General features: G+C 35.7%; 1 protein-coding gene across 1 annotated transcript in view; it reads left to right on the forward strand.

The window, feature by feature from the left end:
- Nucleotides 1-15,000, forward strand: part of 5PtaseI (inositol polyphosphate-5-phosphatase A) — a 297,544-nt gene that overhangs the window by 22,497 nt on the left and 260,047 nt on the right. The window contains exons 4-5 of the mRNA XM_068349793.1: nucleotides 1,247-1,327; nucleotides 3,797-3,904. Coding sequence (XP_068205894.1) covers nucleotides 1,247-1,327; nucleotides 3,797-3,904 — 189 coding nt within the window. The remainder of the gene's footprint in view (nucleotides 1-1,246; nucleotides 1,328-3,796; nucleotides 3,905-15,000) is intronic.

Genomic DNA, 15,000 nt, shown 5'->3' on the forward strand with positions numbered 1-15,000 from the left:
GGTAAACTCTTATTATGTCTTCATTGGTTGTGCTAAGTGCTGGCTGAGAGCGGTTCTTTTATCAATAGCATGTTGCGTTGGTTTCTGTACGTGATTTATAGGTGTGTTTTAATTTTCAATTCATGTATGATTTGTAGATTATTGTCGTTATTATGTGAATATAATATTTATATACATATGCATGTACAGTATGTATAATATATATATATATATATATAAATATATGTATGTATATAAAATGTACGTATATATATACATGTATTATATATATATATATATATATATATACTGTGTATGTATATATATAAATATACTGTATATATATATATATATATATATTATATATAATTGATATATATAAAACACGTGTATATATATATATATATATATATATTTGTATTGCATCATAAAATCTCTTCCATTATATGTAAATATATCAAATCTCTTTATCTTAAATATTAGAATATATCACCAACACACAAATGTAGACCCTAAACTACAAAACATCAGCAGAATTAGAAGTATGACCTAAAGAAATTGACATCTTGAGAATCTTACAAAAGACCAAAGAGAGAAAATCTCTTTTAATGAAGCCGAGAACAAAGCCACTCAATAGCGGGAAGGGCACGTGAGAGTCCTCGGGGAGAAGGTCCGCCGGAGGATTTAAAAGATTGATAGAAATAAAAACTCTCGGAAAAAGGATGGACGATTGAAAAATCTCGTTCTCTCGTAATTGGGTGGAGAGTCGTCTCTCTGATTTTAAGGACAAGCTGGGAAATAAGAGTTTTGTATGCGCTCTCTCTCTCTCTCTCTCTCTCTCTCTCTCTCTCTCTCTCTCTCTCTCTACATATATATATATATATATATATTCATGTGTGTATATAAATTATAAATGTGCACACACACATATATATATATATTTGTATATTCATATATATTTATATATATATGTATATATATATGTATATATATATATGTATATATGTGTATATATATACAAAATTTATGTATGTATATACTGTACATGTACATATATAAACACACGCTTTATGATATAAATTTCTAATTTCTGCATGACCACAATATTTCTCTCCCAAGGCAGGACACAAACTAACGATGCCTAACCAAAGGTTTCAAATAAACCTGTTTAGAAAACTGTGTTTGGGAAATTTAGTCTTACATTTCGAAGCCAAACTTGTAGTTTAAAGATTTGTATTTACAAAATTTGTATTTTTCTTCTCTTCAGGTTGCAATCTTCGCTGTTCTTTTGGTGGCTGTAGCTGCTCGCCCAAGCAGCCAGTACGCTCCTGCTCCATCTTATCCTGACGTAAGTATTATTATAATTATTATTATTATTATCATTATTATTATTATCAATATTATTATTATAATTATTATTTTCATTATTAATTATATTATTATTATTTTTATTAATATTATTTATATTTTTATTATTATTATTATTATTATTATTATCATTATTATTATTATTATTAGCTAAGCTACAACCCTAGTTGGAAAAGCAAGATGATATAAGCCCATGGGCTCCAACAGGGAAAAATAGCCTATTGAGAAGGAAATAAGGAAATAAATAAATAAGAGAAATGACCATCCGGTTGAGGAGAAAAGGGATTTATGGGGGAAATAAGGGATTTATAGATGGAAATAAGACAGGGATGTCTTTATACATACCAAGATTCACGACTTTATTGCCAGTAGGAACCCATGAATAGGATGTAGACTTGTATAGGATATGATAATTATGGAGGATATTAATGTAGTTTTAGGTTACTACAAAGACTGTAGTTTTATTTTCTGTATATGTATATATATATATATATATATGTATATATATATATATATATATATATTCCTAAGGAAAAAAGAAATGCATACACAAACATATTTATATATATATACATACACACAATATATATGTGTATGTGTATACATATGTATATACACTATATATTTTTGTGTATGTACAGTATGTACATAAATGGATAGATAGATAGACATTATATTCATTTTATAGTGTGTTTACACAGTATATAGATAAATCATATTTAACCCAAGCGACCGACTGCCCTTTTATTCCTTTTGATTGAACATCGGATGGAGATACGAATGCATTTTTCATCGCCCATGGCTTTGAGCCAATACCAGAGTGCTTTTTTTCATTTCGAAAGGTGGAAACGAAAGAGAAGGGATGGAAGAAGAGGAGAAGGAGAAGAAGGAGAAAAGGTAGGAAAGGAGGAAGAGTGCGAGTGAGGAAAAGTAATTGTGCTATATTTAGAAAAGAGGACTTACAATCCTTTCGGGTTGGGGAGAGAGAGAGAGAGAGAGAGAGAGAGAGAGTAATGGAATTTTCAATTCCGATAGGAAGTAGATTTTAATTGTTATTGATATTATATGTTAATTCATCTCTTGATCATATATATATATATATATATATGTATATATGTGTGTGTGTGTTTGTATATGTATATATATATACATATATATATTCTTTTGTTATTTGCTTCATCTTTCATTTAAGTAAATGGAAAAGGAAAATAGTGTAATTTATACTACTTAAAGATTAATGGTTATCAATGGGAGTAAAAAAGAGTAAACATGGATTCTTTGTGAGTGTGTGTGTGTGTGTGTGAGAGAGAGAGAGAGAGAGAGAGAGAGAGAGAGAGAGAGAGTGAACCTCGCTCATGGTGCCAAGCATTAGGACGACATCTGCACGTCAAGCACTGTTCCCATCAAAGTCCTGGAATCGTCCTGTAATCCCCAATTCCAGTTGGGAATGTTAGCTTTAAGTCTCTCTCTCTCTCTCTCTCTCTCTCTCTCTCTCTCAGCCACTTGGAGGAGTGAGGAAAGGCTGCTCCTCCGAGATGATGATCTCTCTCTTGGACATCCAGACGTTCTGAAGTCAAGTGTCTGGAATTTTGCGGGGCTCTTTCTTGTGCTTCTCTTTCCTTCAAAGTATTGAAGAAGTCTGTTTACCTTTGGGAGCTTACTTCCCACACTTCGCCAGCTAGAGTACTGTCTCACTACGGTTCCATTCCATTTTATGGCATTAATATTTTTTTCATTCTCCTCTTTGACGTCTATGGCTTTAGGTGTAACGCTAGATAAAAAAAATAGATCAATCAGTGAGTAAACTTTCTTAGCCATGCTTTTGATATTTTTTCTTGTAGTAGTATAGCTAAGAATTGGCTTCAAACATCAATTCATTGAAAGAAAGTCTAATTGATACTATTTCATTCCTTTTACGTACTTGAAATGGAGACAGTTATTATGTTCTGAAGTATGTGGATGTTTATGTAGAGATGAAATGTGGTAAATAGAAAAAATTATAATGATCAAAATTTGAGAACTTTTTTTTTTTCAAAATGTATTGTTCCCACAATCTTTGCAAACTATTCTAATTTTATCTCAAGCTTCAACCTATTTGTCTATACCATTTCATTTTGGACAATTATACTAAGTAGGGTTTATGAGAGTTTCAGTATGTTTTACAAGTACACTCCTTTATATGATATGAAGCCTCAATGTATATAAATGTGTTATGTATAGTTGTTTTTAGGATAATTACAGAAACAATTGATAATTCATTTTCACGTGGAATTATTTGCTCCCTTTATAGAGAAACATCATATGTGATATAGTTATTAATTTTTTGTGATTGAAAAACATTGGAAACAAATCATATTTTTCAAAGTTGTTTTGATCTTTACAATCTGTTTATTTATCAATTTTGATAATAAATGAGCCCATTTGCATTGTTTACCTTTCTTTTTTGCAGACACCAGCCAAGTATGAATTCAACTACGCCGTAAAGGACGATTACTCTGGTAATGACTACAGCCACGGAGAGGCCCGCAACGGATATGACACCAGTGGGTCATACCAGGTCAGTTAATGACTATTTTTTTCTTATGTTTTTGTATTATTAATTATTTTGACTGTTTTTGTATTTCCATCAAATCAGTCGAACCAAATGGTTTTAAAAGTATAACTTTTACTTAGGGCCAAAGAAAAATTATACAATATGATTTTTGCATAAGTTGATATTACCTGCCGGCACACCGCTGTTTTGACATCTTATTTGGATATATAATGCTATTTCATGGATATAATACCTTTCATGAAATGAATTTCAAGAAATGAATGTGTATTAATCAATATACCGTTATGAATAATCGATTATAGTGAGATCCTATGGACGGGTAGCTGGCTCTAATCTAGTGAGGCCCTTTTCACTCAGTTTGGCAGTTAGCTCTATCTAATGGTGCCTTGCTGATTCAGTTGAGTTGTTGGGAAACTAGCTGGCTTTATCTAGTGAGGCCCTATTCACTCAATTGGGTAGCTGGCACTACTGTATCTATTGAGGCCCTGTTCACTCAATTGAGTAGCTGGCACTACTGTATCTATTGAGGCCCTGTTCACTCAATTCGGCAGTTATCTCCATCTAGTAAGGCCCTGTTCACTCATTTGGGTGCTGTCTCTATCAAGTGTATCAAGTGAACTCCTACTAACTCAGTTGGGTAGCTGGTTTTACCTAATGAGGCTCTAATTGCTCAGGTGGGGGGGGGGGTTAGCTGACTCTACTTAGTGAGGCCCTGCTGACTCGGTTGGATATCTAGCTGTATCAAGTGAGGCCCTCTTCAGTCACTTGATTAGCTGGCTCTAACTAGTGAGGCGCTGTTCACTCAGTTGGGTAACTGGCTCAATCTAGTGAAGCTTTGCTGACTTAGTTGGGTACCTAGCTCTATCTAGCGAGGCCCTGTTCACTCAGTTGCGTTGCTGGCTTTATCTAGGGAGGCCTTGTTCATTCAGTTGCGTTGCTGGCTTTATCTAGGGAGGCCCTGTTCACTCAGTTGCGTTGCTGGCTTTATCTAGCGAGGCCCTCTTCATTCAGTTGAATAGCTGGCTCTATCTAGTGAGGCCATGTTCAATCAGTTGGGTAGCTAGGTTTATTTTATATGCCCCAAGCTCAAATAACCTAATTGGTTGATCGTTCGACATTCCTTCGGGCGTCCCAACTACGGGGAAATTGATTTTGTTAAACACCAGTGGTTAAGAAGGAAATATCTTCATTGATAAATAGCTCTAAGGCCTAGCCAACATGGCCTTCCTTCTTCTGTTGCTCTGTAAAAAAAAAAAAAAAAAAAAAAAAACTGAATTGTGTTTATAAATGTATTTATATGTCGTTTTCTGGAATAGCATTCGTAAAAATAGCGTTTATTTGTCTTCCATATTTCTTGACTATAAACATTTCTGAAAGAATTTGCGAAGTGTATATTTAATTTCTTTTTAACTATTATAGCCAAGCTATTTATAATTTCTGTAGCCAGAATATTACAAACATTCCTTAATGTGAAATATCCTTTTAGTAAGTTCAGGAGAACTGTAATTATTTCTTACATTCCAATTAATCAAATACCCGACACTTAGCAGGAAAATTGATAAACCGTATATTTTCTTAATCCAAATATTTTAGTAGTAAATACTTGGTACAATCAACACTATTTGTCCTTCGTGCGCCTGAATGCTGTTAAGTAGTGCTGCCAGCACTTAATCAACCTCTCCCCCGTACCCCGACCCTTTCCTGTTTTCCAAGCCGAAGTAATTTACTCATCAAGTTAATGCTTCGTAAGTGCATGTATTTATGAGTGGAAGGAGGCTCGCTTTTGGCAGTCTCTGTTAATGCGATCTGACCATGCGAGTTTGTCAGGTTCCTTTTCGAATGGGCTCGCGTCGTTGATAATGAAAGCGGGGATAGAAACTTTGTGACTTGTCGCAGTATTAATGATCTAGTTTATCTCTCTCTCTCTCTCTCTCTCTCTCTCTCTCTCTCTCTCTCTCTGGTACTGGTGTGTGAAAGCAGGGATAGAAACTTTGTGACTAGTCGCAGTAGTAATGATCGAGTCTCTCTCTCTCTCTCTCTCTCTCTCTCTCTGTCAGTAGTAATGATCGAGTTCTCTCTCTCTCTCTCTCTCTCTCTCTCTCTCTGGTACTGGTGCGTGTGCTTTCTAAGATTTACATAATTATTTTTTTCCCTATTTTAACAGTAGAGGTCTCTTGCTTGAGGGCACTCGGGCAAACTATTCTATCTTATATCTCTTCCTCTTGATTTTCAAAAGTTTTTATTCTTTATGAATGTTGCTACTGTTCATAAAATATTCTATTTTAAGTGTTCATTACTTCAATTGTAACTTATTTCTTTCCTTCTTCCTTTCCTCATTGTAGCTTTACCTATAAGCATTTAATATCCAAAGTAGCTTCGCCTGGAACGGCCATTATTGCATGTGTTCGTGAACCGTTGCCTTGTTTTAGGGGATAGAGAGCGTTCGAAGTTCACTCAGAGGGCGATGTTTTACTCACCTAATTTGCTTAATGGTATGTTTTCCTCTTCTTCTTCTTCTTCATAAAAGGTGGGGTTGCTGGGCGGTGAAGTACTTATGGTCTTTTTTTTAATGGATTTGTAAGGGGGAAGACCGAAAACGAAATCTTTACTTACGAAGTCTTGTTTGTTTTTAGTTTATGTACATACATATAGAGTATACACACACACACGCGCGCACACACACACACACACACACACATATATATATATATATATATATATATATAAATATCTAAACACATGTTGATAATTTTTTTCAGCCAAGGGTTTAGGGCTGCAAACCTTTGTCCCAGGCCATTTGATGATTTTCACATTGTAGAACGACGATGTTATTATTTTCCTATCCCCAAATCTGACATCACCGAAAATCATAACTCATCGACTTCAGAAGAACCGTATCTGCCATTTTTCAGCCATTTCCATCCTATAGGGGTCCACAACCCTTAACTAGGTGCTCCACTGCCATGATACTGAGCTCAGACAGTTAGAACTTAGAACTTCCCATTGCAATAGTGTCCACATTAAATCTATTGCTATCTATGCGATGGCCTCACTCTGAAAATATACTGACCTGACTAATGTGGTTGCAATTGGCCTTAAGAATGATAACCATTCGCCATAGAGAGCATTTCCTTACCCAAAGGGTTCACGACCCTTAGCTAATCGCTCCTCACCCTTAATACAAGGCACATTAGAATACCAACCCATTATCAGTCGTGATACATTTCTCAGGAAAAATACGAGCAACGATATCAGGGTAAGTTTCTTCAGATGTTGAAAGTAATAGTGGTTTGATAATGGTATTTTTAGATGGTTGTAAGTGGTTTTTATTTCATAGAAAATAGTAATGTTCTTCACAGAGGCTAGGAGATAATGGCAGTAATTAATTTTACTAACACTGTTTTAACTGTATTAACACTGCTCCAGCAAGTAGCGTAGATTTTAGTATTCATTTCCTGCATGTAATAATGGTAACAATCTTTTCAGGTAATATAATCTATTAGCTGTAAGCCTTAAGTATAGTAATTGTAGAAATGTTTCACATAGAACTTTTAGTCCTATAGAGCAACATGTTTTCCTTGTAGATTATTAATAGTTCTTTGGGTCACAGCACCAACCTTTTTTATGCACAGGAAACATGAACTTTTTTGTGTACAGTAGATCCTTCAAGTAATATCACCAAATTTATTGTGTACAGTAGACCCTTCAGGTAACATTACCAACTTTTTCTTGTGCACATTAGATCCTTCAGATAACATCACTAACTATTTTATGCACAGTAGATCCTTCATTTAACATCACCAACTATTTCATGCACAGTAGATCCTTCAGGTAACATTAGTCAACATTCCTCCCACACAGGTCTTGCTTCCTGACGGACGCGTCCAGACAGTGGAATATACAGTCAGCAAGGACGGTGGCTTCCTCGCTAACGTGGTCGCCAAAGGAGTCAAGACATACGCTTAAACGACACGGCTTTACCCTTGTAAAGCTTTGATTAGGAATAATTGATGTGATCACCAGAATTCATCTGTTGAACAATTATTTCATCTCCTTATTTATGAATATGTGGCACTCTTTAAATATGTATTTTAGTTAAATAAATGGATGTATTTGAATTAAGTCTCTGTTTCACCCTCTCGATGCTCGATGGTTTAAAGTTGCATTTGGAGTCACTGGTTTAGATTTCTTTGACCAGTACTGTTCTTGAATCAAACCTTCAAATGTTAAGATACCTTGATTCAGATGAATTAAGTTTATTATTCAACCAAGTACTGCACTGTGTCCCTACGATTACTGTCTTATGGTACAGTGTAGACATCACATTAAAGATCTTTCCAGCGGTCACCTTTTTAGCTTTCTGCTAAACCTTCGTTCCCTTTTCCATTTTGCAGTGCAGTCCCTTAATTCATACTTCATATTGCAAGTATATGGATCTGTTTCCAGATCCAGATCCATTAGATATATTTTTTATCTAATGGAAAAGTTATTCAGCCATTTTTTTTTTTAATAGGCTGACTCTACCGGGCGAGAACCCATTCACAAAAAGCAAAGTGCGTTCAGGTCCTTATAATTAGAATGGCTTGATCTGCAGAACAAAAATAGACTCTAAAAGAAATAGATATATCTGTTTTCATTCGGTTGTTACAGTTTAGTCATCTGTTCTGCTTACGGAGATTAAGTTTTGATTCAGCTGACATAACACCAAAATTTTAAAAATCAACAGGATTATTTGAATTTAACATAAGATCAAAGGAAACTCGTATCCAAGTTAACAGATAGTAATTCCCCCTCCTTCGTTATCACACCTCAACGCCCACTTTTGCTCCCCTCTTCACACCTTTGTTGTTGTTGTTGTTGTTGTTGTTGTTGAGCGAGAGGAGGATAAAACTTCAATGCCTCTCTTCTCTTATACTGGAAAATAAAGGAAGTATTTTATTCATCACCTGGAATCCAGCTCGCAGACCCTTATGAATATTTTCTACCGCTCACAGTGCGGCAACTTTAATCTGGAGAACCGAGAGTCAATACACACTGTAGGCAAGGCTTCAAATCTCTCTCTCTCTCCTCTCTCTCTCTCTCTCTCTCTCTCTCTCTCTCTCTCTGGTTAGGGATCCCTTTGAAGAAAAATATCCAATATCCCTTTCATCAGGTGTTTATCCCTTGCTTTTTCGCTTGATGGCGACACTTCTCCAAGCAATTTTAAAGTGCCCTGGGTCTTGGAGGTGCCTCTATCTGGAAGACTATTTGCAACTTTTCCTTCGTCGTGAAGATCGTGTTTTTTTTTTTTTTTTTTTTTTTTTTATACCTTTCGGTTACGGTGAAATATATTTTCTTTGTATCTTATCTCCTGCAATTGTTTCTTATTGTCTATCTTGATAATATCATGTATATTCTATTTGTTTTACGGGCCACAGGTATTTTATTGTTTCTCATATATATTTAGGAAATGTATATATTGGGTACAGTAATAAAAATTTGTGATGAAAAGGATTGAGAGAGAGAGAGAGAGAGAGAGAGAGAGAGAGAGAGAGAATCTTCCTCCTCATCAAAAGAAACCATGTAGAAAGAAGACTTTACAATACACCCGGGTGTGGGGAAACAAGAAGAGTTGGAACCTCTTTTATGAGGGAAATGTGTATTTTAATCTCTTTTTAAAAGGGCAAAGAGTCTTTTGTTTCATCTATTAAAGTATTGAAAAGCCTTTCATGTTTCCCATTCATTTTTTTATTTTGTTATAGAAGTTGGTAATAAAAGAGGCCTCTAATTGGATGACAAATCGTACTAAAGGCAGTAGCATAACTTTGATGTTTATCATGTTAATTACACTTTGACATTGATAGAAGATTGCTTTTGACTGCTTTGTTAGAGGCCTACCTTTTTTTCTTTTTTTTTTATCCCTGATCGAAGGTCCATTGGAAACGTCCCTGCCTGGCGATCTGCTGGACTGGGATTTGAGACCCGTTCAAGCTCGATAGTTTCTTGTATTGTCTGCAACCTCAGCATTCTTGTGAAGTAAGGATGGTGGGTATGAGGGAGCCTATAGGCATACTTGCTGAGTCACCTGCAGCCGTTGCCTGGCCCTCCCTGGTTCCAGCTTGCGTAGAGAGGGAGCTTGGGCACTGATCATATGTATATATGATCAGTCTTTAGGTCATTGTCCTGCTTGATAGGGCAATGTCACTGTCCCTGGCCTCTGCCATTCATGAGCGGCCTTCAAACCTTCAAGAGTACTTATCTGCATCACTTGGTTTTTTTAATTCGAAGCATTTGGATGGTTTGCAGCATAAGATTCTGTTTTACATCATAAACTTTATAACGAACTTAATGGCGTTTTACCGGAGTTTTTTTTTTTATATAGAGATTCTAAGTCTTGTGATCTTTTTCACCTGGTGATGAAGGTATCCCTTCAGATGTATGCAGAAGTATTATTCCATTTCCATTGTTCCCCATTTTGCTTTGTACGTGACTGGCGAAACGTCAAAACTTTCCCGAATATGTATATATATATATATATATATATACATATATATATATATACATATATATATATATATTTGTGTGTGTTTGTGTGTGTATATTCCTATATTCAGTATATATTCAATGGGTTCCAAAAGAGATAGAATCACTGTAGAAAAAATACACATGCAAAGAATGATCTACAAAAGAGAGATAACAAGGAAAAATATAATCGATAAAATAATTCAACCAACAAAGTGAGACTTAAGTGAACCCGTCACACGTAACTGTAGTTTCAAGTTTAACCAGCTCGATCTTTGAAAAGCCAAACTCATACATCATGCCAGTAGTTCTCATGTATTATTATTATTATTATTATTATTATTATTATTATTATTATTAGCTAAGCTACAATCCTAGTTGGAAAAGCAACCCTATTCGGAAAAGCAAGATCCTATAAGCTTAGCCTAAGGGCTCCAATAGGGAAAAATACTCAAGCGATGAAAGGGGAGGAGGATTGACCCTTCCTGAGAGGGAATACCTTGACGTGGTGAAAGGGTTTGTGTATCGCCATGATCAGCAAAGCTGTACTAGTCACGGCCACCCATACTAGGTTGGTTTGCTGCGAGCGATCAGGCTAAAGTCTTCACCATCACCAATCCGCAGTGGCCAACTTGGTGATGAAAACTGGTCAAACCCCAGACATGAATAAGGACATGTCTGAGGCCTTTGTCTTGCAGTGGATTAGAAACCGCTGCTTTTGTTGTTATTGTTATTGTGTTGTAATTATTGCCAACGAGGAACGCTATATATACTGCAGTGGTTTAGAAAAAAATCCGGTTGTGTTAATATCTTTATTTGATTGGTTTAACTTAATCCTTTTTAATTACATTAAACTTTATCAAGAAACCATCATTTCATTTGAATGGTTGTTCCTAGAGTTTTTCATTTTAACTCTCTTAAATGTTTCTATAACTATGATATTCATTTGCTTGAGATCAAAAGCACTTATGAGCATTAACACCCAAACCTTTTCTAAAAAAAAAAAAAAAAAAAAAAAAAAACTTGCTAAATATTCCTTCTTAAGGAGGCCCAATAATCTTACAACAGCGCATTGACAAGATCTCATATTTATTTGTACTGCCGATTTGTTGCCTTTTGATACCAACCCCAAAGTAAAAGTAAGGGCAAGTTATCCAGGAGTTCCAGTCTTCTACATCGTCGCTATCAACGAAAACATTTGGGTAATGGCTGCGATTGCTGGTGGGGAAAGCATCCAAGCAGGCATTGATGTCAACGTACCATTTTTCAAGAAGGTGGCACCGGCTCTTCATGTCCTGTAAGCCCGTCCAGTCTTCATCACTGGAGTCAAAGCCTTGCAAAACCTTGTTGTCAGCGCATGTTTGTGCACTATTTCCAATTGTGTCTTATCTTTTTTTCCTGGCCATCATCTATACTCTGTCTAAAGGGTTTATCTATTTTGCCACAGATGAAGTGATCTAGGTCCGAATGGGTGGCGTCGTTAGGGTTGAAGACGATCGTCGTAATAGCGTTGTGGGAACTGCACCCGTCATCTTTGCTAGGAACGTCGAAGGATTTGTACACAACGACCAGTGGTACTATTTTAGTTGTTGTCATTCTCTTGTAGACGTTGAAATTGTAGTCGACTTCGAAGTCTTGGTATTTGGTTGCCTGGCATAGCCTCTTGTTTCCTGTTGCCCCGACAGGGACGTGCAGATTGAAAGAAGCGCAGTCAGCAACTGAAATAGAAATATCGTCATTGCATATTTGGTGGAAAACATTTAATCATCCCCTTTTTTAGTTGTATTTCAAAATCCTTACAGTTGGAGTAAGATGAAGATCATAATTCTTGTTTTTTTCTAAACTTACATGAAGTGCAAAACTGGGCACAAGCTGTGATAGAGTGTACAGGAGCTGACCCCAGAACAGAACGGCTCTTAGTTTTCTCTCGGTCGAGTTTGAAGAGATCGGTGGGCGATTGCGACACTGAGCAGCCGATCAACATCATCATGATCAACAGCAGTTTCTGGCACACCCTCTTTGAGTGACGACGTTTTGACTTCATTCTGTAATGATAGGCAGACACATGACTTTTCTATTTGCGACGATTATATTTACTCTCATACAATTTTAATTGGAAATTCTCCGTAAAAAATAAACCGTTCTTACCGTATTTCAGTAAAATACGGGACACCATACTTTGTTATTATCTTTTACGGGATGGTGACCGTAATATCAGTCCTTTACGTCAATATTCCCGTTTTTTAAAACGGTAAAAATCCTGGAATAAATGTTGCCAGCCATTTACCGTTTCTTTAATGCAAACTTTTAACAGTGTATATCATTATCTTCCCTGCTGAAAATATACCCTGATATCCTGGAATAAAGGTTGCCAGGTATTTACTGTTCTAGAATATTACATTTTGACATTAAGGAGCGATATTACGGTCACCAACCCGTAAGGTTTAATAACTTGATAAGTTGAAAATTACGATCGCCTGTATTTTATTGAAATACGGCTGAAAACAGTATATTTTTACGGAGAATTTCTGATTACAATCACGTTTTTTTTTTAACAAGGTTTGAAGATCTCCCTATACTTCAAACTATTGAAAGAATTGCCTGAGATGTTAGATCTTAAAGTAATAATAATAATAATAATAATAATAATGATAATAATAATAATAATAATAATAATAATAATATGGGAGGTAGACAAAGATAAATGATAAACGTATATGTTTAACGTTTGTCTTAAGCCAGCCTGACACTTGCACGAATTTGTGGCACCCATTGTCACGACTCTAGTCATGAACTGGCGTGAACTCGTCGTGAACTGGCATGAAGTGTTCGTAAACCCGTCGTTACATCGTGGCATGTCGTGGCGAAAATTTTGAAATGTTCAAAATTTTGGTCACGACAAAATTTCGTGACCGGGTCGTGAACTATGCGCGAACTGTTCGTGAACTCTTCGGGACGATGCGGGAAGTCCGCAAATTATGCGTGAACTCGTCGTGCCAGTTCGTGTCAGTGTGGACAGGTCAGCTGTGATTCTGAGGTAATTTTTGTAGCCCCTTTGATCTTCCAGTTCGTGCCTCAAAATGTCACGACTTGCCACGACAAATTCGTGGCAAAAAGTTGTGCAAGTGTCAGGGTACCCTTAATCATTACATGCACATGTTTAGTCTTATAGATTAATGTAACAGATGCATTCTTTTCCACAAGAGGATAAATTTATCTTCAATCAATTAATAATGGATAAATTGCGACATTATTGCCTCATGGATTCTTTATGTGACAAATTACCCCATTCAATGCAGGATATCATTATTACTAGTATACGTGATCCGTCAAAAATTACGGCTGAATATTTAGATAGGTATGCACACACACGTAGATTCAACCCTTTGCACCACCTCCCTTTCGGGGTACCTCCCTCTCCCCAGGGTATGACTACTCCCTCTTCACCACCTACCCGAGGGACGAGGAGAGACCGATTAGTCATACGTCTGGAAATGCCGCTGAGCGTGCCAGGAAAGAAACATATATATATATATATATATATATAGAGAGAGAGAGAGAGAGAGAGAGAGAGAGAGAGAGAGAGAGAGAGAGAGAGAGAGAGAGAGAAAGAGAGAGAGAGAGAGCCAGTCACATTCCTATTAGTTATGTGGGGGCAATTATTACAAGCTAAGCTACAATCCTAATTATAAAATCAGGATGCTACTGTATAAGTGCGTCAATTGTGAAGAGTTTCCATAAGACACATAACGGCATTAATCCCCAGGAAAATTAATTCAATGAAATGAATCCTCAAAAGGCAGATATATATATATATATATATATATATATATATATATATATATATATATATATATATATATATATATATATATATATATATTGCCTTTAGACTTAGTGTACCACTTAAGTATTAAATCACCTTATCAGTCTGAAAGAAATTTTCTAAGAATTAGACGGCATTATAAAACATTAGAGACAAATCAGGAAATAGATAGAAGAATTATCATTCAAATCATAGCCTCTATACCATGGTCTTCCACTGTCTTGGGGTAGAGATCTCTTGCTTGAGGGTACACTCGGGCATACTATTGTCCTATTTTTTTCCTCTTTTTTTTTGAGTTTTTATAGTTTATATATGAAAAATTTGAATAAATTATGTTACTGTTCATGATTTTTTTTATTGTTTATTACTTCTTTTGTAGGCTATTTATTTCCTTATTTCCTTTCCTTTATTTCCTTTCCTTACCGAGTTTTTTTTTTCCCTGGGCTTGTAGCATCCTGTTTTTCCAACTAGGGTTGTAGCTTGGCTAGTATTGTTATTTATAATCATAATCATAATCATAATAATTATAGTAATAATAACAACAACAACAACAACAATAATAATTAAGACGTACTCTTCAAGTAGAATAATTACCTGAAATACAAATTCTCCCGCTTGTTTCCCTTTCATAAAGTCGTAATTTTAATGCATTAAAACGCGTCATTTTCCTTCTTGAATCAATTAATTTGTTTACATCAAACTGACGTCCACACGATGATGCGATTCAGTTAGATACAAGATTAAGAATTCTTCTCATCTCAAGCGCTTACTC

The sequence above is a fragment of the Palaemon carinicauda genome, chromosome 26 (assembly GCF_036898095.1).
Source record: "Palaemon carinicauda isolate YSFRI2023 chromosome 26, ASM3689809v2, whole genome shotgun sequence".
In the NCBI taxonomy this organism is placed as follows: domain Eukaryota; kingdom Metazoa; phylum Arthropoda; class Malacostraca; order Decapoda; family Palaemonidae; genus Palaemon; species Palaemon carinicauda.